At 40.6% G+C, this 27,255-nt stretch overlaps 1 protein-coding gene across 19 annotated transcripts in view; it reads left to right on the top strand.

The window, feature by feature from the left end:
• Positions 1–27,255, top strand: part of TBL1X (transducin beta like 1X-linked) — a 199,945-nt gene that overhangs the window by 143,537 nt on the left and 29,153 nt on the right. For all 19 annotated transcript variants that reach the window (XM_015273692.4, XM_015273683.4, XM_040700983.2 and 16 more), the window contains 2 exons: positions 18,904–19,049; positions 21,714–21,963. In XM_015273692.4, the coding sequence (XP_015129178.1) occupies positions 18,904–19,049; positions 21,714–21,963 (396 nt within the window). The remainder of the gene's footprint in view (positions 1–18,903; positions 19,050–21,713; positions 21,964–27,255) is intronic.

Genomic DNA, 27,255 nt, shown 5'->3' with positions numbered 1-27,255 from the left:
GTACTGCTAAGTGTTCATGGTACTCTTTCGTCATCATAGGGAAAGGAAAAAAAATGAAAGCAGGCCTTTTGGAAGGAAAGGTGCATCTTTCCTCAGGAAAAAAAAATGAAATGAAACTTTAATATTTAATGTCTATTTTGTTTTCATAGTCTTGTGTCCACTCTTTGCAAGGAGTCGCAGTTCTATTCGCCAATAAGAATATTCTTTTAAAGCAGAGATGATAGGGGAGGTGAAAAACACTAACAAAGGATTTATAGACAGAAACCCAATTAACCTCTGTTGTAGAATTGACTGAAATGTTGGCTGAATGTTGAACTGAAATGTTGATGTTTCAAGTGTGAGGAAAAATAAACACTTGTGAGAGAAATGCAAAACCTGCATGTCCGCCTATCAGAAGACATAAAGCCAACTTTGGAATAAGCCCTCCGAACTTCGGATGCATCTTCAATAGATGGTCAAATTCCCAGCAAGAAAAAGTTACTGGCTCAGCCTGCTTCTCTTGGTCATTAAAACTAGGGTTCATTAAACAAGATGTTTTGACTTGTTTTTCTCTTTTCAAAGCTATTTCAATCCTGGTAGTCCAACTCGCCATGCAAGGGATTTCCCCTGAAATTGAAAAAATGATTAATAATACTTTTTCCGAATTTGGTCTTTAAAAGATTGCTTTGAGATAACAGTGCTGGCCTGTGTTGGCAGCTGTTTTCTCACATTGTATTCTTCTCTTGAATACCTCAGCTTATCAAAAAAAAAAAAAAAAAGCTGTAGCATGCAATTAGATGAAGGAAAGATAGGGACTAGCAAAACTGAAATTTCACCCAGAAGTTGTTTATTTTTAAAAATAAGCTAGTGGATGCTTCACTGGAAAATGCTTTTAAGCATTAAAGTGTCGCACAGGCATAGTCAGAGCCTAAAGAATCCTAAAATTGTCCTACATTGTTATATTTGTATTATAGGAGATTCTACATAATGGCACATTAATACAGTAACTTTTCCTTTTGATGGGTCAGTAGATGGATTAGTATTGTGTAATGATTGAGAAAAAAGGCTTTAAAAAGTCATTCAAGAATGGTGATGTCAGCCAAATGTCAGGAAGTTATTTCAGATGACACCTCTCCCACAAGTGAACTGTAACTTTTGCCATTTTAGGGAGAATTTTACATACAAATCTTCAGTTTAATTGCAATTTTTACTGCTCGTAACTTCTTATGTAAAGGGACAAATGCTTTTCTTACTTAACTCACTCGAACTAAAGACATGCACAGAAACATTGTGTTTACACTGTTTTTATTGTGTTTTATCCATATAAAAGAGTAGAAATTAAGGTTAAGTACATGAAGAAATATTCAAATATGCTTCACATTGAGCATATTGAAATCCAGATGCTAGGTATCGCTTTAATAGATATGCCTTACAGTTTGCAAGTAATTCTGTTTAGCAAATAAGAGCTATAAGCAATGAAGAATCCACTAATGTATTGGTAGAGCTTCTTGAACTCATTTTAAATCTTCATTCATACTCTCATGGTTTTTCAGTGCAGATTTTTATATCTTTATTTTCAGATAGAGTAACAAAAAAGAAATTATTCTGTAACATCTCGCCTTTCCACCTGGTAATATATGTAGGTCACTCTGAAAGTAATGCCTGCTGTGTATCTCCTTGGAGACTAGAACAGCTATAAAGAGCACAATAACACTATTTGATAGAGCAAATTCTCAGCTACAAAACATTATTTTTCACTATAGCTATTAGCTATGCATTTAGGACAGCAATGAACAAGAGCCTGCATACTATGCTTGTAAAAACCTACACCAGTGGAGGTGACCAACTGTTTCACAGCTGCTGTGGTACTGTGGTTCCTAGGAAAATGTTGCCCACGCAGTCCATCTTTCATTGGACCAAACAGATGAAAATCATAAGTGCCAAATCCAGACTGTATGGTAGGTATGGTAGGGAAGTCCAGCCAACATTGGTAATGTTCTTTACAATCTTTAAAATGGTATTGCAGGAGAAAGATTGTCTTCTTCCCTGGCCTGACTCTGAAAGTTCAAGCCTTCAGCTTAATCAGTATCATGATGTAGTGGCTAGACTTGATGGTTTGCCTGAGCTCCAGGAAACCCAGAAGAATCACAGCATTCCTATCCCCAAAGATAGTGCACATCACTCTACCTGCTGAGGGCTGTGTCTTGAACTTTTTCTTCGATGAGGAATTCACGTCACCACTCCACAGACTGCCCCTTTGACTCTGGTTTGTAGTGGTGATACCACATCTAGTTACCAGCAGTGATACAATCCAGGAAACTGTCACTTTCAGCCTCATATTGGTTCAGTAAGTCCTGAGAAACTTGTATACAGTGTTCTTTCTGTTCCTGTGTGAACATTCATGGGCTCTACTGACACAAACTTTGCAGTACTCGAACACTGCCACCATTGTCTCCTGTATATTGAAGCCAATATTCAAGTTCATGCACAGTTCCCTGGTCATAATCCACCAATTTGCATGGCTGTCTGCATTGTGGCTTGTCTTTCATGTTAACATTGCCACTGCCCACCACCTCATCGTGCTGACATCCACTGTTCGGTCTCCATGAATGTTCAGCAAGTGTGAATGATTGGCAACAGGTGCAATTCTGGACACATCTTAACTTCATCTGCACTTCTGTCAGACACCGTTTTGTCAGGCTGCCCCTCTGCCGCCATCTGTTGTGTGACGACAAAATGTAGTGGGATATTGGCAGGAAGGTTCAACCGCTACTGCCATACCACCAACACCTGATGTTGTGGGCCAATGTAATAAAATAAGAGGCATTACTTTCGGAGCAGCTGTCATAAATGCTATGAGATGAGACAGCAGATGAAGGGTATTCTGAATCAATAATCTTCGGAAGTAATAAGAATTTATAGGGCTAGTATTTAAATACAATTTAAGTTCAAACCCCTATAGTTAAAGGAGTTTGCCAAAAACAAGGCTATTAGATTAATTATGTTTACATTAGCTGAACCTCAAGCCTCAAAAAATTATATTAAGCATAGCCATAAAAGTAGCTTACAGGACCATAAAAATGTTCAGTTTCCCTTTTTTTTGGGGGGGGGGGGGGGGGGGGGGGAGGGGTATCTGTTCTTTAATCTCATCCTGTAAAATTTCTAGGCTTTCTCATAAGATATGGGCAGATAGTGGGAGGAAGAGAGAAATGACAAAAAGAAAGATATGTATATGGCAGAAAAACAGTGTAAAAAGCAAACTATATCTACAATATTTCAAGTATTTTTCAGCTGGAAGGCACAGAAGCACTTGAGATTATTTGAAACATTATCATTGCAAGAATACTGATGGGTGCTTTCATACTTCATTATGAAAATGCTCTCAGGTCATTCTGATAGAAATTCATCACATCTCGAATTGAAGTTAGAAGTGAAGCTCAGTAATTATATTTTCCTTCTTAATTCTCTGTCAGACTACAAAACTTGCACAGGAGAGTATTAATAGAGTTGAACTGTCTAAGCCATTATTGTTGCTCTTTAACAAATCCTGGCGTACTAAGAGGAGTTCCAGTGAACTGGAAAGAACAAATGTTGTGCCAGAATTTTTAAAGGTTAAACAAGATGATCCAGGTAACTGTAGGTCAAGTAAAATCATTGGAAGGCTGAAACTAGATACCTCCAACAAAAAATTAAGAGATGACAGCATGCATAATACCAGCCAGCAAGTTTGTGTGAATAACAGATCTTACCAAACAAACTAGGTACTAGTTTTTTGCAAGATCACAAAATACAATGACAAAGATAATTGTGCTGACAATAATATACTTAGACTGCTTTATAGCTTTTTTGTATTGTTGTTGACACGCTGTGTTTATAAATAAAACAAAATAACAATGCGTAAAATCAGTGTAATCCAAGGTTATCGAGTGGATTGAAATCTAACAAAAACATCTTGTAAAGCAATTGGAGGTGGGGAATATTTATCTCCAAGGTTGCTTCTAGTGCAAACTCACAGGAATCTGTTCTTGGCATGACACTACTCAATAGCTTTATTAGTGACCTGGAAGGAAATATAAAATGATCCTTGAGTGCATTTGCAGCTGACACTGTAGGAGTTACAGTGACTGATCATGGGGTTTAAAAGAGAAAAACACAGCCAGGGAGACTCTGTGCTTCGAGTCCCCCGCTGCTGGAGACGCAGAGCCGGTGAAGATGGTTGCTCTATTGACAGTGGAGTCACATCCCTTCAGATAGGACTTGGACCAGTTATGGCTGCAATTGCGCAGCTGTATTAAAATAAATAAATAAATGCCTTTTCACATAAGTGTCTCTTTCAGGTCTTGTCTATGCCCGGAAAAAGAAGCAGTACCTCAGGCATATTTTTCATTTAAGGTCTCTCTGTTGATAGCATAGGAATTCTACCACTGAGGTGGCAAAGTGTTTTCACTTGTGTGGCAGTTAAATGTGTGCACCTCTTTTGAGCTATAAAGAAGCTGAGTGGCTAGTTTCTGTTTCAGATGGTTAATTCTTATCCAGAAAACAGATCCTGCAATGTTCGGCTTAGTTCTTTTTTAATGCGCACTTTTTGGAGCACAGTTTGAAGTGGCCAAATACTTCAAAGTGCCAAGTACTTCCAGAAGTCAAACTTCTACAAATTGAATTCTATTTATTTGAAGGTGTCTTGATTCAGAGTCCACGTCCAGGTGAAAATGTTGGCCTCAGTTACTGAAGTCAGGCTTAGGTGATGTCTGCACTGTGGGCATTCTACCAGCATGAAAGTAAAAGCACACAAAATGTTCCTATGGTGGATATATTTATACCAACAAATTATGTGTGTTGGCAAAAGCAAAACAAGCTATACCAAAGGCCCTGTTCTGCCATCTAAATTATAGAGGCTCAGGTTTGCACCTCTTCAAACTCCTGAGAAGCATACTTTTGCCAGCAGCCATCCTCACCACTGATAGAGTCCTGTGGATTGTTTTCAGAATGGAGGACTGCGGTTCTACAAAACCATACTGAATTTAGAATACAGAGATACCCATTCTGCTTTGTCTGCCCGAAACAGAAGCAGATAGTTATTTGTCTTTCAGAATGAAGGGCAGTAACCAGTATACAGTAACAACCTCAGAGAGGATTGAAGAGGGGTAAATGGCTAAAGCAAGACACATTGAATCATGATGTTCCTTTTATTCCAAACTATGCTGCCATCTGTTGTGAGTGACAAATCCTATCGTAGAGTCAAATGCCACAATTAATTACCTTCCCTACCCAGTCCAGTCTGCCAATTCATTATTAAAGCTTTTCAAATTTAGTATTTTGATGGATTGATCAATTGTTTGAACTGTGTTCCTTTTGTACCGCTTACATGTATCTTGCACCAGCAAATCTTATCAGCTCTCCATCTGTCTGTGGCTTCTACTGCTCTCCTATAGGACATTTTTTGTGGTAGATGTCTGGCAGTGCCTTGTTAGAGTTAAGATTGCATAAGTTTCCATTTTCACTCATACTTTCACTGTTGAGTTTGAATTTTTCCATGTTTTATGACATACACTTGATAAACTTTTCCTCAGTCCATCAGTCCACAATCAGTACCATGTCCAAAATAATAAAAATGCTTTCTGGATGCTTGTACTAAAAACATGTCAGTAAATTTTTAGCAGCTGACTTGGGACAGTTTACCATTATACTTCAGTATTGTCATTTGTTTTCTTCCCAGCCATATGAATTAACCTAGTAATGTAGTTGCTTTCCCCTGTAGATTCAGGATGACAGCATTGCACTGATGTTGGTTGATTGGTTGATGTTTGACAGATTTTTCTAGAAGATAAGATTTTCTCCTAGGTTTTAAGCATAGGCTCAAAGGGCACATAGAACATGATGTGTTTGTGTGAATCACGGCACAAATTCCTTTTAGAGTTAAAAATGTGCAAGCAAGGGCCCTTTCTGTTAGCCACATCTAGTGCATGTTACTCTCATTCTGTCTTCTGGAATTATAAGTGACATGGCTATTCAGAAGCTTCTGGGATTTCAGCACTGTGACCTTGACCAGTCACGTACTAATAGTTGGAATAGTGCTACCTTATATTTTTTTCCAATGCCATTTACAATTTCTTGAAAAGGAACCAACAAAATTTGAAAGAAAATATCTTCTTTATAACTCATTCTGTCTTTAAACAAAGAAATTTCATACAAATTGTAAACAAAATATCACAGTTTGTAAAAGTACATTCTCAGAACAGAAATTGAATATTCTGTTCTTTCCAATTTGTGCTTCATGCAGCAATTTTTAGTATATATGTGCATAATTTTTTCTCTGAAGTCCATATTTTTTTCTGTGTGCGGTATATCTTAAATAATTGTTATAGCACAGAGTTCCTGAGTCACAGATGTGAAAGGCGTATGAAAACAATTCAGCTTAAGCATGGCATAAAATATTGGTCTATATAGGTCAGCTAAATTTGCTTCAAAACTAACTGCTTCCTTTGCATAGGAAGGTCGCTGCTAGGTAGAAGAGGAATATAAAGTGCATAGGTTTTGCTTAAATTATTAAAATATACTCTTAGAAGAATAATTCATGAGAAGAATGAGGCACTTGGTCAATAAAGGCACTTGGCTAATGTGTTAATAAAAAAATACAGTGTGAACTGTTAATAGTGTCTGTGAATAATGATTTTTCCGTATTTCTCTCCTCTCTTCTTCTCCTCTCACTGGTTAGTTTAGAAGAAAGTTCAGGCTGCACATTGTCCAGCACATGGTACGAGAATACTTAAGGTTGGGGAGATGACCTCTGGAGGTCATCTAGTCCAACTGCCCTGCTCATACCATGGTCGGTGTGAGCAAGTTGCTCAGGGCTGTGCCCAGTTGGATTTTGACTAACTGCAAAGATGGATGTTAGGAAATACTACTTTTCTGAAAGAGTGGTCAGGCGCTGAAATGGGCTGCCCAGAGAGGTGGTGGAGTCACCAACGCTGGAGGTGCTCAAGGAACATTTGGACGTTGTGTTGAGGGACATAGTTCAGTGAGAACGATTGGTGAATGGTCGGACTGGATGATCTTGTAGGTCTTTTCCAACCTTGGTGATTCTGTGATTCTATGGAGAGTCCGTAACCTCCTTGAGCAGCCTGTTCCAATATTTGGTCACCTTGACATTTGAAAAAAAAAAAACAAAAAAAAACAGAGGGAGGGGTAGGGATTATATTTAAATGGCATTTCATGTGTATTTCAATTTGTGCCCTTTTCCTCTTGTCCTGTCACTGGGCACCACTGAAATCTCCATCCTCTTTGTACCTCTCAGGCATTTATGCACATGGATAAGAAGCCCCTAAGTTTACCTGCTGTAAGCTGAGCAGTCCCAGCTGCCTCATCCTTTCCTCATACACGACATGCTCAACTCCACTTGTTATCTTTGTGGCTTTTCACTGGACTTTTTCCAGTGTTCCTCCAGAACTGAAGCCAGCAATCCATGTGTGTCACACCAGTGCTGAGGGGAGGGCAGGGATCACCTCCATCAACCTTCTGGCAACACTTTTCACAGCGCTGCTCAGGATGCTGTCAGCTTTCTTTATTGCAAGGGTAATTTCTGGCTCAGGTTCAACTAGCCCAGCCTCCTTCTCAAAACTGAGAAGCTTCAAAGGTCTCTTGAAGTACCTATACATAAAGGTGCTGTTGAACACTATAGTCGCTGGAATGCTTTTGAAGCTGCGTACATAGCTGTGCTCTAGTGGTAAGGAAGGATACCTTTTGTTTGTGGAGGAACAAGTATATCCTTGAAATGACACCCTGCCACCCAAAGATAAAATACACATTTTAGTACTGTTCCAGTAACCATCTGTGGCTGTATTATTTTTGTCTGCATGCGTATTGCCACAGACTCTGGGACCACATATATTCTGCCTGTGATGTGCAGTAATTGTAGTTCATAGACAAAACTCAGCAGCATTCGTGTGTATTTGCTTAGCTCCTATTTGCACGGGTGCTTTTTGCTAGTACAGCTGGATAAATGATTAAAGGAAGGAATGCAATTTTTAAAGAAATACATGAAAATTGGTGTTTGAATCCGGCCTTGAAGTTTTTGTGCCTTTATTTTCTTGTTTGAAAATGAAGTTAATTCTATATACAGTAAAAAGGTGATAGTCCTAAAATATATTTAAATCCTCTGGAGAAAGAATTGTGGTTATACAGTAATTAACAGTATTTTGCAGTTATTTTAGGTACCACTTGTGAATTTGTAGGCAATTATATAGTGGTTGAACATATTAATATATCTAAATGCAGTATGAATGAGATCCTGATGGTATTTATTATTCAGGAACAAACGTGAAGACTAACTGCAGGAATCTTTCACCTTTTCAGTGATACGATTGTAGGCTTTGGAGCAATACAAAATCCATTTTTAATTGTCTTGGTTTAGCACGGATCTGATTTGCGGGCATGCAGCTCTATTTACGCTTATGGTACAAATCCAATCAACTGGAAGTTGGTTATAGAGCCAGTGTTTGTGACCTTTCTTGAATTACTTGAGATACATAAAAGCCACGGTGTTGTTGCAGGAGTGAAATATGTGTTATAGTGGATTTTGGATAGCAGTGCTTGAGAAAACTGACAAAACCAGTTTGGGTTTGCATAAAAGAATTAACATTCCTATCTAATGAGAAACTGTCTGTTTCCATACGTTGCTTGTACTGCAACGTAATGTATATAACCTTCCCCTGCAAGATATGAATGTAGTAAGGAAAACTACTTTCAAAAAGGTACAGAGGTTTTCACTAAATTGCCACTGTTTTTTATTTTAATTTCTCTCCTGCCTTCTGTATTTCTTTTAGATTAGGAAGGAAGTTACCGTATGATTTCACAAACAACACTGATTCTGAATATGAAATTATATTTGGTAGTCGGAGGACGAATGACTGCTGAAGAGACAAGTCCATTTTTTGAATACGAACTATGTTATGCACAGTTTCTCACTCTGTTAGTCATCATTTATTCTCTTTGCAAATACTAAGCAGATTTTAAGAAAATCAGGATCAGCATTATAAGACAACCAGCTTTATTGAGCTGCACTTCCAAAACATTTGTTTTATAATTATCCAAGCCATAATCTTGCAAAAGATGAAGCTGCTAGGTTAGAGATAAATACCTTTAAGTTTAGAGATGGGCAATCATGAAGATAAGCTCACAACACTTCCGTATTGTACGGAATGTTCTGTTAACCCACATCCCGTTGTGCACTTCTTTTCATAGAACAGTGAATACAGACGAGCAGTATTTGATGGCCAGCTTCCCAAAATCCTAATTCCATGATGCAGAGGGAAAAATGCTCTTACAGCTACAGAAGTTATTTGTTTTGCCATGCTTGGTTCTGGTTGTATTTCCAGGAGGATGCAGTAAGCTGTATGATTTTTATGTGCGTTTCTGTGCACAGGCTTCAAGTTTTGTGACCAGACATCTATGTTACATGCGCATGTATAAACAATAATGCTGAGTGTTCTGTTTGATCAAGCTGTCCCTTTGAAACTTCTTTCTCTGTCTCATTCACCCCTGTTGCGTAATAGTAGCCATATAAATGTCGCAAAAGAAAAGCAATACTTTGTGTAGAATGTTCTAAGTTCTTATGAAGGAAAAGAACACACTGAGCATCTTGTTTCTTTGCCTTCTGCTTACTTGGTATTTCCTTCTAGGTCTGTTGAGAGAACAGTTTAAAAACTTGGCTATTTTCATTTTTCTTTGGCCTGAAAGGTGCTGTGCAGTGCTGGATCTCAGACGCTGAGCAAACACAGCAATTGGAAGTTATGCAAATAAACCTTTGTAAGTTTATTCCCTAGCCCATGTTTTTGTTCTGATCATCTGATGTCCTGATCTTTATAGCTTACATAATTACAGTATCACAGCAGTATAGGGATATTAAGAAAATTGGATGCTGGGGGGAAGGAAAATATCTTTAGGTCAAGATGGCTTTGCTTAGTAAAACCAGCAATGCGTTACGTATTTGTCTGTGCAGTGCTTTTCCTGATAGTTCGCCAGACCCAGTGAAAGAAGCTGTACTTGCAGTGCTGCAGTTTTGCAGTTATACATCACACCGGTTCACGTCTCTAGCACAGCTCCGTTAGAACTCCATGTGTAGTGGCCATCAGCAGAAACCATCCCAGAGCTGAGGTTCCTGAGTGCCCACTCTGTGTCAGCCACGGTGTCCTGCTTGACGCTGCTTGCAGGTGTATATTACAACTGATAAAAAAAAGAACATAGCTTACAGAAAAAAATGAAAAGTGTGTAGGACTGTGAAGGTCTCTTGCATGAAAGGGATCCTTCCAATGTTGCATAACTCTTCGCATGTTTGATTCCTTGAATAGGGCTGAAATTAAGAGAGTGGTGAGGCGCTGGCACAGGCTGCCCAGAGAGGCTGTGGATGCCTCATCCCTGGAGGTATTCAAGGCCAGGTTGGATGGGGCCCTGGGCAGCCTGGTCTAGTATTAGATTTGGGGGTTGGTGGCCCTGCCTGTGGCGGGGGAGTTGGAAGTTGGTGATCCTTGGGATCCCTTCCAACTCAAGCCATTCTATAATAACAGCATTGCATTGATTTTAGGATTATTTGTTTTTTCTTGCAGTTACCTTCCTAAGTTACTTCAAATCTTGCCCATAGTTGCATTAAAGTGCTAGGTCTGTGTTGACATTTGTTTGTAATTGTCAGCCTATTTACACAGAGCAAGTGAAAAAGGGGGATTATTTCAGATCTTGTTTTCAAAAGATTTTTTCTAAGTTCCTCTTTCCATTGCTCATGTTCTGTTTTCTGTCTGTATCCTATTTCTTTTTGTTAATTTGCAGCTCTCAGAAAGACTTAAACAGTGAGTGCCAAGTATTGCTCATGAAAAGATCATTTCCAAGTAGTATTAATCTTTTCCAGCATATTTTCCTGCATGAAAAGAAAAGAAAAAAGAAAAAGAAAAAAAAAAAACCTGCCAAAAAAACATTCTTTAATAAAATAATTTTGGGTAGCAGACATTAACTCGGAATTCTTGGCAGAAGGTGAGCAGGTCAGATATCCAAGAAAAAAAGAGTGTAACGTTTAATATTAGTGAATAATGGCTTCTACAAAACTGAGGGTAACCAGGCACATTATAATTTTAGCAGCTGACATAAGCTACGGTTAGGGATAATTTCTTTGTGAAGAACGTGTAGTGCAGGGCAGATTTCCTAGGGCTCTGGAAATAATTCCAATCGCTCCACAATCCTAATCTTGAAACAAATGCACAGGCCCTATTGTTCAGCTGATTTTTCTAAAAATACATTTCAACTGCAGTTCTTATTTTAAATTGCTAATGTGTGTCCTTGTTAAGCCCTTTATGTAATTGCAAAGGTAAGTCTTCAAAAATAAGCAGACGCTGCCAAAGCTAGAGAGGCACTCCAGGATGTATTACTGAGGGTGCTCGGCTAGGAGAGGAATTTCAGGCTGCTGTGAATAATAAACAAGATGTGGTTCAGGATTTTTACCCACCTATTTTTTAGCCATTCTTAGGTTGTTATCAGTGGCTCTAGGCACCAGATGTTACTCACTGCAACAAAACATATTTTGGAGAAACCAATGTCTTTTCTGTAACAGCTATGCATATGTGCACAAGAGTTCTACGAGCATATTTTTTATGTCTGTGGTGGCTTCACACAGATGGGCAGCTAAACTCCACTGCAAGCACTCCCTCCCTCCCCATAAAGGAAGAGGGGAGGAAAATACGATGAAAGAGGGCTCATGGGTTGAGATAAGGACAGGAAGATTGCTCACAAATTACCATCACAGGCAAGACAGATTCAGCATAGGAAGATTAATTGTAACGTACTGCCTGTTACGAACAGACTAGAGCAGTAGTAGCTAAGAGTAAACTAAACCACCTTCTCCCCATCCACCTTTCTCTCCCTCCTCCCTCCAGGCAGCACAGGGAAAGGGGCAGTGGGGGTTGCAGTCAGTCCATACCTCTTCATCTCTTCCACTTCTCCATGGCCAGCTCTCAGCCCCCGCTTCACGTGGGTCCCTCCCACAGCACCGTCCTTCCCAAACTGATCCCGCTTGGGCTTCCCATGGGCTGCAGCTCTCCCAGCACTGCCCCAACGGGGCTCTGTACCATGGGGCCCACCCTTCAGGCACTGCCCCACATGGTCCCCACAGGCGGCAGCTCCCCCAGCCCTCCTGCCCCACTGCTGCCCCTCTCCACAGGCTGCAGCTCCAGCCCGAGTACCCACGGCCTGTGCCTCCTCCAGGCCTCAGCCACCACAGCCCCGTGGGCTCCTCTGTGGCCACATGGGGAGATCTGCTGTAGCACAGTGGTGTTCCCTTCCTTAAATCCACTCTCTCAGAACACACCTGCTGCTCTTGGTGCAGCTCTGGCAGTGGTGGGTCCCTTTGGAGCAGCTGCAACTGCTCTGCTGATGTGGGGCACTTCTGGGCACCGCTCACAGAGGTCACGCTGCAGCTTCCCTGCTTCCCAAACCCTACCATATGAGCCTAATATAATGTCTATATAATTACAGTTAGACGGAAATGTAAGAAGCAAGGATGGGGATTCATGCTGTGTTCGTAATTCACACTCAGTACATCCCAGTAGAAAGGGAATTTCTGCATTGCAAAATGGCAGCTGCAGTCAAGTGCAGTAAAGAACACAATTGGGTTCTCTTGAGCAACGGTCTAGAAATGGTTTAACTTACTTCAGGAGCTCAGCTAGCATGTGTTATGTCCAGGATCAAGAAAATAAAGTTGTTCCAAGTTAAATTGCTTCTGGTTTTCAGCCAGAAGTTGTGTTCTTGCGTGAACCTTCATGGGCTCACAGATATGTTTTCTTTGCTTCTCTATACTAACAAATCTAGACCTTCAAAGGCCTTAACTTGGCATTAATTGTTTTGTTTATACATTACTATTTGGAGGAAATTATTTTGTTAGTAGTTCTATTCCACTGTTCTTTAGCGGAATTTCTTTAAACAGCAGTGGTGTGGCTCTGATTTATTTCAGGTCACCGCATTGCGCCATTCTTCCTTTCTTGCCTTCCAGCTCAGATGGCATTCCCAAGACCCAGATGTCAAATTTTGGAAGATCTTTTTCCACTGTTTGCATCTGGTTTCTTTGGCAAGCTCAGCAAGCATTGGAGTTACTTGGGTTTGGTGTCATGGCAAGGCTGCCAATGGGACTGTGTGTGGACATCCTTTCCTTCTGTGTGCAATATACTTTTAAGTCATTATGCTGTGGAATGCTTCTGCTTAATGTGTCTGAATCTCCCAGGAGTTTTGCACTTATGCCCATTTATGGCGATAAAGCTGGCTTTCTTTAACCCCGTTCACGGCCATCTTTCTTTCCCTGCAGCCTGTACAGCTGCGGTCAGCTCTTAGATGTGTTCCATCCTTGCATGTATTTTACGTCAGTAGAAGTATCAGCAATAATGCCAATCATGGGAGTACCTTAAGAAAACAAGCACTCATGCCATCAGAAGAATGAGATTGCCAGTGAATCACATTATAGCAGTTGCAAAACCAGAAGTTACCAAGCCAGAAGTTTTAATCATTGGTACGACCTTCCTTATTTTTGTACCCCGTACCTACCAAACACTTCGTAAGAGAACAGTGTGTTACATCAAGATAAGAATTGGAAGACATAGTATTTGGAAATTCCATAAAGGAAGACAACACAGTATTAGAGAAATCAGTGAAATAAAATGTGTTCATTATTTAACAGTGCACCTGGAGGCAGTTAAATTGTTACAGAAAAAGGAGTTGACATCTATCTCTTAAGGTAATAACAGCAGTAATTTAGTGACTTCAGGAAAATGAACCTGGAGTCACTACATTTTGAAAACCTGTCTGGACTGCCTGAATGAAAGAAATAGGAAAAGTCATTAAAGGAAATGGCACAGACCTCCATATGATATCTCACCATTTTCCTGGATCGAAGACCACACTGGGCATGAGTTATTCAAAGATTTGTAAGAATGGGTTATTGCTTCTACTCAGTTCCTCAGAGAGATGTCTGAGATGTGCGTCAAAGACAGTTTGATGTTCATAATCATTTATTCTCCGTTTCATTCTGTGGTAACAAATGTTTCACGTAGTATGAAGAATCACATAGTATGAATAATTAAGTTGAATAATTTGAAAACAACTTGAGTCAAAATGTGTTTTAAAAAAAACTGAACAGTGTATTAAGTAAACTTACTAGGTTTAAAAAAAAAAATTAGCTCATAAACAGAAGACTTGTATGGTACTCAGTAAACAGCTTAACTGTCGCTAGTCATTCCTGGGTAACTGGCTAAGACAGAAATATGTCAAAAGACGTTGCTTCCACAGACCCTTCTTTGTCAGTCTTCTCACCTGCACAAATGCAGCAGTAGGTGCCATAGCTATTGCACTTTAAGTTTAAGCAAGACTGCTCTTTACAGCGATAAAGGAATCCGAAAATGAAGAGAGCACTTAGGGAATGTCAGTCAGATGGATCTATGATTGCTAGATCAAGTAGCACAGGGAATACTCAGCAGCACCCCATTTGTGTGCTTAAAAGAAGGAATGCTTAACTCAGACCAGGTGAGGCACGTCTCCAGAGGAGACAGGGCTTTCTTCAGGCTGCACGGCAGCCCAGCTATCTCTGTTTCCTATGCCCGCGTTTGCAAGGCATTGCCGCTGTGAGCCAAGCATATTGCAAACAACTAAAGTTACATAGCCTGCAGATCAATCAGCATGCAAAGAACAGCATTATGTTCGTTAAACAAAAAATCAGTGGCAAATACTGCCTGTCAGGGAGGCCATTTTTAACTGAAAAAGGAGCAGCCAAGGGGGGAGGAGAAAAAAAAAAAAAGCCTATTATTTCTATTTTTGCAGTTGCAGCAAAATCTATCAGTGGAATTTTGCAAAATAGCCCTACATATGCATTTTTTGGCACTGCCTAGGGGAAGAATTCCCAACTGACTGTGTAGTACCATTTGTAGTATATACAGGCACCTCGATGTGGGAAGAGATGCAGCGCAGAACCAGGATCTGTTATCACTGTCAGTATAAACGTGAGGGAATCTCTAAATGATGAATTTCACTCACTTTTCAAGTCAAAAACACTTGCATAGCAATTTTTTTTTAGGTGGGATTCATTTCATTATGTCATTATTTTTCTGCATTCATTAGGCATTTTCATATATCATTCATTGCTTTTATGCTCTGCAAAATCTTTACAGACAACTACCCCAGAATGGATAGATACCACGTTTTAAGGTGACCATATGAAGTCCTGCAGTTAATCCACTGTTTGTTTGGATTTCTTTCATGTATGATTCTGTTTTTACACATTGTACGTAGTTCGATGGTTCGTGTTTTCCAATCTTGTCTCTAGGCTGAGGTGGGAAAGACCTGGCAGCCATCCTCTCAGGGCTGCTGAAAGATACCATTTGTGGCACTGGTCGTGTCACTGCACAGGTGACTGTCCAGCTCACTGGTGCAAAACCAGTTCCAGCATGTGGCCATGATCCCTCCCTTTAGCCCTTTGTGTTCGTGTCCGCAACCTTAAAAGCTCAGAGTCTCATTGCATGTATCCTCAAAGGTTTTACTACTTTAAGACACCACTTACTGGTGTTATTTGGGTATAAATTAACGTTTTATAGAATGATTATTACAATCACTTGGCTGACAGAATTTTAAGAACTGATGCATATGGACACATGTTTGCAAAGCACTTCTTTTACTTCACTGCAACTGCAGCATTTTGAGTTTTGGTCTGCCAGAATAGCATGCCATCCCGGTCACATCCTTCCCTAGGACTGCCATTTGCAGAGCACGTTCTCCTGCTGTTCTCCCTCCCTGACTGCCTTGACAGCCTGCACAGTCATCGAGGGGGTGGTGTGCTGGCTTCCTGGCTTTGCGCTGCCTCATGTGGTTTCATGAACTTCAGAAGGAGGGCCAAGTCAGCATTTGTAACACAAGCATTTAAATAGCTAGCATTTAAAAGAAACTTGCCTTTGTTTAGTAAAAATCACCTTTTTATATGACTGAACTGTAAAGGGCTGCAACATAGCAATATAACGCCATGTACTCACAGAGCCCTAAAGAGAACTGATGACATCTGTTAACCATAAAAGCAAAGCTCTAATGATTTTTCAGTGTTACCAAAACCTGACGTGGGTACAGCTTCATTCAGAATTTTCTTAACTGTGTGTGCAACTTCTAAAGTCAGTGTACTTCCATACGTTATGTAAATCCTATGGTAATATTTAAGAAATCGGGAGATAACTAGCTATAGGTTGGTTGGGTGGTTGTTTCTTTGTTTTTCTTTTAAATACTGCTGTACAGTGTCCAGCAGCACCCACTTAAGTAGTTTCACTCTTGGTTTTCATCCTTTGGATCTTACCAGATAAGATTTGGGAACATCTGTCTCAGCTGCTGGAGATAAGTGAGTGAGATTTATATTCAGTGACAGTGTACCCAGGAGTTTTTTGTGTGGTCATCTCAGGGGTGCTTTGGTAATAGTTACTTGTCATGGAGAGGAACAGTCAAATGAAAGGATTCGTTTCAATAACACAGCTGTGTTTTTTGCTGAGAGGTTCCTTTTCTCACCCGCAGTCAGGTGAGAGGTCTTGCACTTCAAGGACTTGGCAGCTCAGTACTGGCCAGAGAGGTTAGCTGTATGCCATGTTAACCTGTCTGCTGGCAACAATGAGACTTCAAATGAGATGTGACAGCAGTCAGCAGAAAGGTCTGCAGGATGCCGTATGCAGTAATGAAGTCGTAGTTAAAATTAAGGCTGCTGTAGATACACAGTAAGTTTTCTGTTTTTTACCATCTTCTGTGGATGTTTATTGTTTGCCATTTTTATTCTCTCTGCCTTTTGATCAAATCGGAGACCACTTTACAGAATCATGAGCTGCCAGCTCACAAGCTAACTGCTGTCTCTTTTAGTAGGGAACTGGACAACAGCTTAATTATCTGCGTCTACTGCATTTTTAAGTAGATTGGCTGATTAATGTCGTGCTTTTTAAAGTCCACTGCTTTTCAAGAATGCATTATTACTGTTGTTGTTGTTTAACTTAAATACTCTCAAATATACCTCTAGTGGGATCTGATTAATCGCATGCCCTGTGTTTATATATACATAGAGATTTCAGTGTTCAGCGATCAAACCCTGGGTCTCTCTGACTCAAGCCCTGTGTGCTGAGTGTTTGGCTTCCTTCTCATCGTGGTACCCAGCAATGTGCTTGGATGTTCTGCAAAGCAAATAACAAGGCAAAAACACTGCCCTGCAGATCTATTTTGGATGCAGCAGGAGGTCCAGCAGCTCATAAACTAGACCAGGATATATAAAGAGTGAGACAGGGTAAAGGGGGACCAGGGATTAGGTAAATGATACTGCCGTTCTTCAGGTGTTTTTTCCCTCTGCTTTGTTTTCATGCTTGTGCTCATACGTAGTAATTCTTCTGGGTCGACCTGACACTTTTTAGAAAGTGTTTTAAACGTTCCTAAAAATGGAGGAGTACTGAGAAAGGGAGGTACGAAAGGGAAAGGGAAGAATAGAGGCTGGAGGAGAAGAAAAGCAGTGGCAAAATGAAGTGTGCAGGGGGAGAGAATCACAGGGAAATGCATACCTTGGTTTTCACATGTGGGAGGCATTCTGTTTCTCAGCTTGTTTTTGCTATCTGCCTATGATGGCAATTGAGCTGGTTGCAAAGAGAGTCTTGAAAACAGTTTGACGGAGGGAGAGAAAGTAGTGCTGTGGAGCGAGCCCAAAATCCTGTCCGCCAGCCCACACACAATCGGACATTGCAGTGACAGAGGGGAAATCCCTTAACGGACAGAACTATAAATGAAACTACTGTTGACAAGGGGAAGAGGCAAAGCTATATTTAACGGAAGTATTTTCATTTGAGAACTGCTTTCTTTTTTTCTTCATTTTTTTTTTTTTTTTTTTCTTTTTCCTCTTGTCTGGTCAGCGGAGACTGCTAAGATTCTTCCTGTTTCAGACAGCGCATGGGTGGTTTCCCCAAGGCTTTTAATGTCAGATTAATGCTCTGGAGACGGCGTGGTGATAAATGGGTTCCTACGGTTACATCTACATCCTGTGCTCCCTTCCCCCCACCACTGCCTGCGCGCTGTGGGTCTGCGGCCTCCAGGCCAGACAGCAGTGCCCAGAGGCCCTCCCAACCACTCGGCTGCAGAGCCTCAGCATTCATCCACAAAAACAGTTCAATTTACGGCGTCGCGACCACTTATTTCTAGGACAGTGACAGAAATGGAACGGCAAAGAGAAAGAAAATGAAATGGTGAAGAGAAAAGCATCGGGATGAAGGGAGGGCCGTCGAATTGGCTCTTCATCTGCTGTTCGACAGATCCCAATTAATTACTTTTGCTGTTGCTGTTCGCTTTCAGAAGATAGGTTTGCAGGAGTGGCCATTCTGTTGACTCATGCTTAATGGCAATGCTCTGTATTACACTCAGCAATAAATGTGGATTTCAAACTTCTCCCTTGCATAAGCACACGGCTTCCCTGCGTGAGCTGCGCCTGTGCCCTGGTGTTGTGTGGTACTGGCAGGGGTGTAAGTGCTCAGCTTCAGGAAGCACTGATATGAAAACGCAGACAGGAAAATGAAGACCTGAGTTATTTTTATTGTTAGCTGAACGTGCCCTCGTGGTGACTCGTATTTTTCATGTTTGTGCTTTTGTTTTCAGCTGGCCAGTTCCCATGATTGCTCTCCTGTGCGTGCATACACGTTTCAGAGCGATGCTTGCTGCCCACGAGATGTGCAGGGCCATGCACAGGCGGCTGTGGGGCCGTTGGCACAGCTCCCCTTAGCCTCTGCAGCAGCCTTCCCCCAGTTATGCTGCAGCGTCTTTTGCATCTTGAAGCAGCATTATTTTTAGACCATGAAGGTGTATCTGGCTGGTGCGTTTAGATTTCATGTCATGGCTTCCTTTTCCTGCTCTCAGGTTTCTCCCACTCGGCCTTCACGTTCGGTATCGAGAGCCACATCAGTCAGTCCAACATCAACGGAACACTAGTGCCACCTGCTGCACTCATCTCCATCCTCCAGAAAGGGCTCCAGTATGTGGAGGCTGAGATCAGCATCAACGAAGTAAGTAATCCCACCACCCCTCTCACACCCCTCCTGGGCACCGCCAGCCAGCGTGCTGGAGCTCACCACGGGACGTGTCTCAAATACACACCCACCATCCGTCCTCACCTTGCGTTGATGTGGTTTCCTTTTGTTACTCACCCTGTTTTGCCCCACCCAGCAGAGAGCTAAGCAGCTCTGAGGTACACATTTCGCTTATTGGCTGTGGCGCTGAAGCCACCTCTGTGTTGCTTATGTGGGTTTTACAGTGTTTCTACTACCCAAGGCAACAGAGCGGGTGCGGAGATTCCTGCAGCAAACAGGATGGTTTGTCTGTGGTTACAGTATTGTGTTTTCAAGGTGACAGCAGAGTTTGATAGGAAAAGTTTGCAGTGTAGGTTAAAACTTCAGTCCCTGCTGCCTATTAGAACCTAGTGCTGCTGTTTGCGAGCCGTGAGGAACCTGACTAAAAGTCCATTGAGATCAGTGGAGAGATTCTTCTGATTTCAGTGGCTTTGGCTCAGATCATACAGAGACAGAGCACCATCCTGTCACAGACATGCCGAAACAAGTGTGTGTAAATTCTCATCCTGGCTGGGTCACTGGTTGTCTGTGTGCATTGTGTGAGCAGCCACAAAGTGTCTCTGTTCTCATCGAGCTGCAAGGGGAAACAAAGAGGGCATGTGGGAAAAGCCAGCGTTCTTGCCCTGCCAACCTTAAAGGCGCAATACTTGGAGAGGGAGTGGAGCATGACAGATGAGCAAGTGCTGCATTACAAAATATTTATCACAGATAGCAGTATTTGTCACAGATCTGTATTAATATTAATGCGTAAAATGCTACTGCTTTTTCCTCTATAGCTGAATGTCGTATGTGAGCAACGTGGGTGAGAACAAAGGAATATAAAATAGAGAAAATGCAGTGTTTGTACTGTATGGTTTGGAAATCCATTTGTTTTTCTCTTTAACAGTCTGTATGGTTTTCTTTTTATGACCCAATACCATGTTTAAGAGTTGTATATGTGTTTTTTAATTGGGGCAGTGACATTTGACATTCATGCCAAGCTGCACTTTGATGCAGTTGTAATAACAAACCAATGTGAGGAATCTCTCTCAATTTGCTGCTACTTAACATTTGGCCTTGTGCCTGATATTAGAGCTACACAGTTAGAAACATTCACCGTGAACAGCATCTATAAATTCAGGTTGTATGAAAGGTATAAGGTGCTATTCCTGTGAATCCAGCTTCAGACTTTACCTCTTTTGAGAGAATAATCTAAAAATACATGTGTTGTCACTACTGTGATTTCTTCTGCTCTCCAAGTGGTTCACTTCTGCTTGATCATATAGTTAGAAGTACTGTACAGCAAAACAAAAGCCACTCTTCCTCATGTCTGTGTGCCAGTAGTGGCTACAGATATATTGTGTGTGTTACTTCAGAGCGGTGAGTAATCACGAGTTTATAAATTAGTGTGTATAAAATTAAAGCATTGTTTGTGATTTGTGTAAAGACAGTTGTGGAAATATTCCAGTGAGCCTTCTTATAGTTAAAAATGTAAGATGCCAAAATCCATTGGCAAACGTTTGTTTTTCATGCTGTAGCAAGGACTTGAGCCAGGATTCAAATAAATGTCTATAGAGACATTTACATTAAAAACGTTGAGGAGAAAGAGCTCTTACGTGTGTCTTCTCTAATGACTCTTTCCTCTGTTTTCTTCCCCATGAGGAAACAGATATGTAATACTTTAATAACATAATTGTAAGGTATAATTCAAAGGACAGTCCAAGAGAAGCAGACTTGTAAGCCCAACTGTTATTTTTCCTTACCAGTTATTGGTATCTTTTGAAAATGACAGTTTCCCAGCTGCTTCGTCTATCCGTATCCAAACCTTACATCTTATTCCTAAAACCCAGATCTTTCATTGTTGTGTCTTGTTTATTTCAAAGAATGAAATGGAGTTTGAAGAAGATCAGTAAAGTACCTCGGTATAGAGCCTTCTAAAACCTTTCTAAAAGCCATATTTAAGGTAATAGGAAAGTGAAAGTGAAGCAGAGCTATGTGGATAAAGCAGTTGTTGACCTGAGTCTGTATTAAGTCTTAAAAAATAGTCCGTGAAGGTTAACTCAATTGCTTGTTAAACCTGAAGCCTGATCTACAGAAATCAAAATGAGATCTGTAACTATTGTTAACGAAACTACGGGAAAAAAAGGAGAAATAGTGGTAAAGCAGTCCTGTACAATCAGCTACAACTGGTGCTGTTGGGCTGATGAATGTGGTATAGAGAAACAGTGAATTTGCATATACATTTTATTTTGTCTGAGGTTTGTTATTCATCTACTGCTTCCATTCATATGCTCCTGCAAGTGCAGGAACGCAAGCCATTCAACCCAAGTCTGTTTGGCTTTGTCATGACTTTAGCCATAATTCTTTCCTTTTCAAACTACTAAATAAAGTAAACTTTCTGTCATAATTCAGACAATATGTTTTCATAACATCATATTTTTCAGTCTTTACTGTAAAGAGTTTAGATGCCTGATTCTAATGTAAATTTTGAACAAATTGTTCTTTCACAGAACAGTGTCCTCACACAACCCAGTTTTGTTTCTTTATAGCATTGCCTCTTTGCCAGCCTCGGTGGTGAAGATCCTGAGCTTGCAATTTTATTTTGGCTCATTTTCTTTGCAGGATGGTACAGTATTTGATGGCAGGCCAATAGAGTCACTGTCTCTGATAGACGCAGTGATGCCTGATGTTGTACAGACCCGGCAGCAAGCATTCAGAGAGAAGCTAGCTCAGCAACAAGCCAGTGCAGCAGCAGCAGCAGCAGCAACGGCAGCAACAGCGGGAACAACGACGACTGCTGTTTCCCAGCAGAACACACCAAAGAACGGAGAAGCCACTGTGAATGGAGAGGAGAATGGGGCACATGCAATAAGTAAGCCAACCTGTGCAGCTGCTTTCCACTGCTGGGGTAGATTAGATTTTGAATAATCCTCATGTACTTCGTTGGTGTCTGTAACATGGTAAAACTGAGGGGAGTAATTTCAAGAGGATGGGGTAATTCTAGAAAGATTTCTGACTAGATGACACATTTTCTCTCACAATACCGCGTTTTACTGATACTCTCTTAGAATGCAAAAACTTCAAATATCTTCAGAATTGCAAGTTGAAACCAGCGTCACGAAATGGAGCTGTATGCAATTTCCTTGGAGCAGGCTATCTGTAGATTTCATTAATATTATCAGCCTTACAGGTGCTTGAATACATATGATGAAAGTTGGGAGAAGCTGCAGCTGCAGTTGATCATTTTGGCCAAGCTAGGGGGAGGTGGGTTGGGAGGCTGGGACCTGCAAGCCATATTTGTATAATTAAAGCCTGACCAGAGCACTGCACTGAGCACTACCTACCCTGTGATGATCCAGTGCCTTATTGCTGTGGTCCTTGGCACAGTTTGGCCTATCCATTCCTGTACAGAATGGTCAAGAACTGGATAGAAGCTTGTATGAGCCAGAAACCACTCCTAACAGTTTGGAAGCAGTGAATTTGTTTTGAAGGCACAGAGGAGAGAGTTCCTTGCTTTTTTACTTAAAACTACATGCTTAGTCACACAAGCAAGTATCAATGTGAAGGTCTTACCTCCTGTAGATTGTTGCACTATGGGAACAGTCAGTCCCTAAGAGCTCCAAATTCACCTTTGTTTACTGATGACAGAGGGAGATTGAGCTCATGTCTTAGACATCTAAAGGTAGGTGTATATTCCTGTGAGCGTAACTAAATCTTGATGGCTGCACTAGCATTGTTGAGCGGATGTGATTAATGGTTTTGGTTTCTGTGTGCAAACTATATTAGGGCATTGGCTAACATCTGAAATGAAACCTCAATACATTATGTATTTCAAAAGAAATTCTAGAGGAACATGCATGACAGGTTTTGTAGGAAATCCCAAGAGCTCTTTGGTTTAGACAAGAAACAGGTCAGGACTGTTGTCATGTAACAGATTTTCTTTGTTCTGCAGTGTAGATGCCTTTATCAGTCTCTGCCTTCTCTTTGACTTGAATAGATTCCTCTCTGGGTCAGTGAGAAAAATGCTTTCAAACCAGATTTTCTTTCAGGGAATTCCAGTTAGACAGAATGGTTCCCCCCACTAACACTGAAATGATTTAAAATACATTTTTCTTTTGAGAAAGGGATGTTAAAAGTTCTAAAAAATTCCAAGATGTTACCTGTTTTAGATCTGTGAAAAATGTTAATGTTTTACTTCCAACTGATCCTTTGTTTTGAAGTTGAACTTATTTCATATATGAAGTGGTACAAACAGAAACAAAAGCACTTTCAAATGTATCTACCGCTGACTTTTTGTTGTTGTTGTTGACTCTTTCATTCTGATCATTGGTAAAAATTTTTGGAGAATATCCTTCTGTCTCAGTAAACAAATTCTGAAGTTAGAAAACCAAATAGCAGATCATCACAAATGCAGAACTTCTCAGACTTACTTCCTCTGATGTGAAGAAACATGCATGCTATTGTTTTAACAACATGAGAGCCTTTCAGATCAGTTCAGATGTGTGACCACTCTGTAAACCTCAATCTCTCAGATCTGTCATCATATTATTAAAAGTAATAGTTCTTACAGTGGTTTTTAATAGAAGTCGTTTCATGAACAGTTGTGAAATTTCCTTAGAGTATTAAGGTGGAAAAGTCATGTATGACCTAATCTCACCCAGTATCTGCATGGAGCAGGATGCAAGATGACGACATCGGTGTTGTCCAGTGAAATTTCATAGGCTATGAGACTACAAACTTAAAAACATGAATAAGGCTAAGAACCTGCCAGGCAGATAGGTTAACAGAGTCATGGCAGTGGGAAGACAGAAGGTCTTGAAGGAGTACCTGGCCAGCTGGCACATCTCATTGGCAGCTGTTCTTCTGCCAGTTCATCATCCTGAGCAAAGAGGTGAGGTCTGCAATTTAAGGAGGAGACTTCAGGGAGAAGCTGCTGAGAAATACACAGACAGATGGCTCTTTGAGTGCCTCCCTTGCTCTGGAAGGACTATAACCTTTCTGTTAGAGTCATTCAGAGGATATCAGCAAGGTATCAACAACTTCAGGCTGAGGATTATACTTGGGAGGTGCATACAGATCTGCAAAACTGGTGCTCTCACCCTTGATCAGACCTGTTGAAAAAAAATTGTAAGAGATCTCTCTCAGTAGTTATCAGAAACCACTAGAAATAACAGATCTAACTGGCAGTTTATTGCATAGGTCTGAGTAATGGTCTTAAACTTATATTTCCTTCTTTTATGGTAAAGTTAGAAAAAGGTAATTATGTAAATGAATTAACAAAAAGGTCACGCCCTTCCTTTTTATTGCTTACACAGGGCAAACTATGGATCCAGCCTTACCTTCACCCTTATCACTGTGTTTAGAGAGTGTTCAGTCTAGGATACACTAAGATGAGAGATATGACAAGAGCTTAGATTAAGGCGAAACATTTAGGATAAGATCAGAAGATGCTTAGGATGGGACATAAAATGAGTAAGGTGAAAGCTGGGAGACATACTTTGTAGGAAAGTGTGTTGATAGAAAAGATGAGAGAGAATTCCTGAGCCATAATTTCCACTGTTGTTGGATTCGACAGAACTAGCATATACGGGGATGGTTTGGGGTAGTGTGCCCTTCCTTAGTCATAATTTAAGAAAGAGAGACAGAAAAATCTAACAGTTAGAGATGCAGAGTTAAAATAAGTGAGTGAAGGAAATTGCTACCTTCTTTTGCTGCTTCCTGAGTAATGTTTTCTGTTTTGAGTCGCTTTAAAAATTAGTTTAAAAGGATTGGCATTGGTTTGTTTCCCAACTCAAATATTTTTTACTGTTGTTTTTATCATTATATTTGCAACGATTGGGTCGGGTTTAAGAAAAATAAATCTCTGGAAAAGAAAAAACACTCAACCTAGCTCCTTTATTGTAGCTACAGCCATAAAGAACAACTTCGCTGAATGGCCTGTCAAATATTTAACTCAAAAATCATTTCCTGTGAAAAGTCAGGGTTAGCACCGGTAAGAGCTTAAAAATACATTATTTTTGTTTTAATTTAGTGGGGGAAAAAAGAGTTGTAATCACTCGTTGGTATGTTAAAATTACATTTTAAAAAAATCAACATAATTTTGGGGGCAGGGAATATAACTTTCCAGTGATTTTGTATTTTTAATATGTTTGAGGAAAAATATTAGAACTCAGTGTAGTCTTAACCATAGATGGCCTTTAGAAAATAGTTTGTGTTAACATTTAAGCACAGTTCTCCAGTATGCAGACTAAGTTATTCACTCTTGAAGGTCTGCACTTGGTACAACTTAATCATGTCTATCTGAAAAGAGCCTGAAGCAGTATGTTCATTCATTCTGTTTATTCAGTGGGGCATTTTATGCTTTGTAAAGAGCAACCCTTTAAATACGAATGTTCTTTAACATCACTACTTAATTACGTGATGAAAAGCAGGAAGAAAAGACATACAGAATGAACATTTGGAAACAATTTCTGAAAGATTTCTCATCTTCTCCTCCCTCTTTTTTGAACCATCAAAGCTGTAGTGTCAAAATTGCTGGTGGAAAACAGTAGAAAATAATTGTGCAGATATTTCATTGTTTCCAAAGGCCACTCAATCTCGTATGTACTAATGCAAGTATCACTTGATTGAGGGTTTTTTTTTTTTTTCATGTCACGAGTTTGTTCTTTTTGCAAAACAATTAATAACATTCAAAGAACATATCTAAATTTCTCCATCTGGCCATGTACAAACAAAAAATACTTCTAAATATCAGATGTCCTTGCTCTGGTAGTACCTCACAACTCTGAGACCTTGAAGTAAATCTTCTTTCAAGCCATCATTTGGTTTTATTCGGGAGTAAAAAGCAGCTCTTCCTTTAGAGCCAGGCAGGTAACAGTGGCATCGTATGTGGTAGGAGTAGTATCTCATTTAATTCTTCAAATTAAAACACGTGAAAGATCTCACTGCATGATTTAATCCCAGCTTCCAACTCACACTGTGAACAGGACACACGCGAATGCCTAATAGTTACCATGCTGCTGTTTTTCTCATCAATATATGCTTTAAACCTGGTGATTCTTTGCTGTGGTGAGACATACAGGACTTTGAGGCCTATATGTCCTGATTGGTTGTGTTTAACAGTGCTTTGGACTGTGTTTCCCTGATTACTCAGAACATCTTATCAGAGTTCCCAGCTGCTAATGTCAGGCTGCATCTCAAGTACTAGTATATACTGATTATATTAATTTTACATAGAGAATTATCAAGAACAGTGCTCAGCATACGTGAGTTTTACAAACAGGCATTTGTAATAGTTTAGTTTAATGCAGCCAGTCCATGGGCATTAAGTGTGGTCAGAAGTACGGATACTTTGAATTAGGAACGTGAACTGTGAAGCTACTAAATTGTTCTTCAATTTTAATACCCAGTGTTGTGTAACTCATTGAGTTACTTGTAAACCTATGTCATAGCTATGGCACAGACATGGTTAATAGGGTACCTACCCAAATTTGCTGTGAGAAGTGTACGAGTACAGACCGGGAGAAGAACTCATTAGAGCAGCCCTGCAGAGAGGAACTTTAGGGTCCTGATGGCCAAAAAGCTGGACATGAGCCAGCAGTGTGTGCTTGCAGCCCAGAAGACCAGCAGTATCCTGGGCAGCATCAAAACAGGGGTGGCAGCAGGGAGAGGGAGGGGATTGTCCGCCTGTACTCTGCCCTTATGAGGCCCCACCTGGAGTACTGCATCCAGGTGTGCGTCCCCCAGTACAGGAAGGATGTGAAGCTGTTGGAGCGAGTCCAGAGGAGGGCCACAAAGATGATCAGAGGGCTGGAGCGCCTCTCCTATGAAGAAAGCTTAGAGAGAGTTGGGCTTGTTTAGCTTGGAGAAGAAAAGGCTCTGAGGAAACATCATTGCGGTCTTCTGGTACTTGAAGGGAGCTTACAGGCAGGATGGGGACCAAGTTTTGGCACAGTCTGATAGTGATAGGACAAAGGAGAATGGCTTTAATCTAAAAGAGGGGAGACTTAGGTTAGATGTTACGAAGAAATTCTTTACTGAGAGGACGGTGAGGCACTGGCACAGCTGCCCAGAGAAGCTGTGGTGCCCCATCCCTGGAGGTGCTCAGGGCCAGGTTGGATGGGGCCCTGGGCAGCTTGATCTAGTGGTTGGCAACCCAGTCCAT

Source organism: Gallus gallus, chromosome 1, assembly GCF_016699485.2.
Source record: "Gallus gallus isolate bGalGal1 chromosome 1, bGalGal1.mat.broiler.GRCg7b, whole genome shotgun sequence".
NCBI lineage: Eukaryota > Metazoa > Chordata > Aves > Galliformes > Phasianidae > Gallus > Gallus gallus.
Note: the sequence above shows the minus strand (reverse complement) of the source record. Positions and strands in the feature narration are given on the sequence as shown.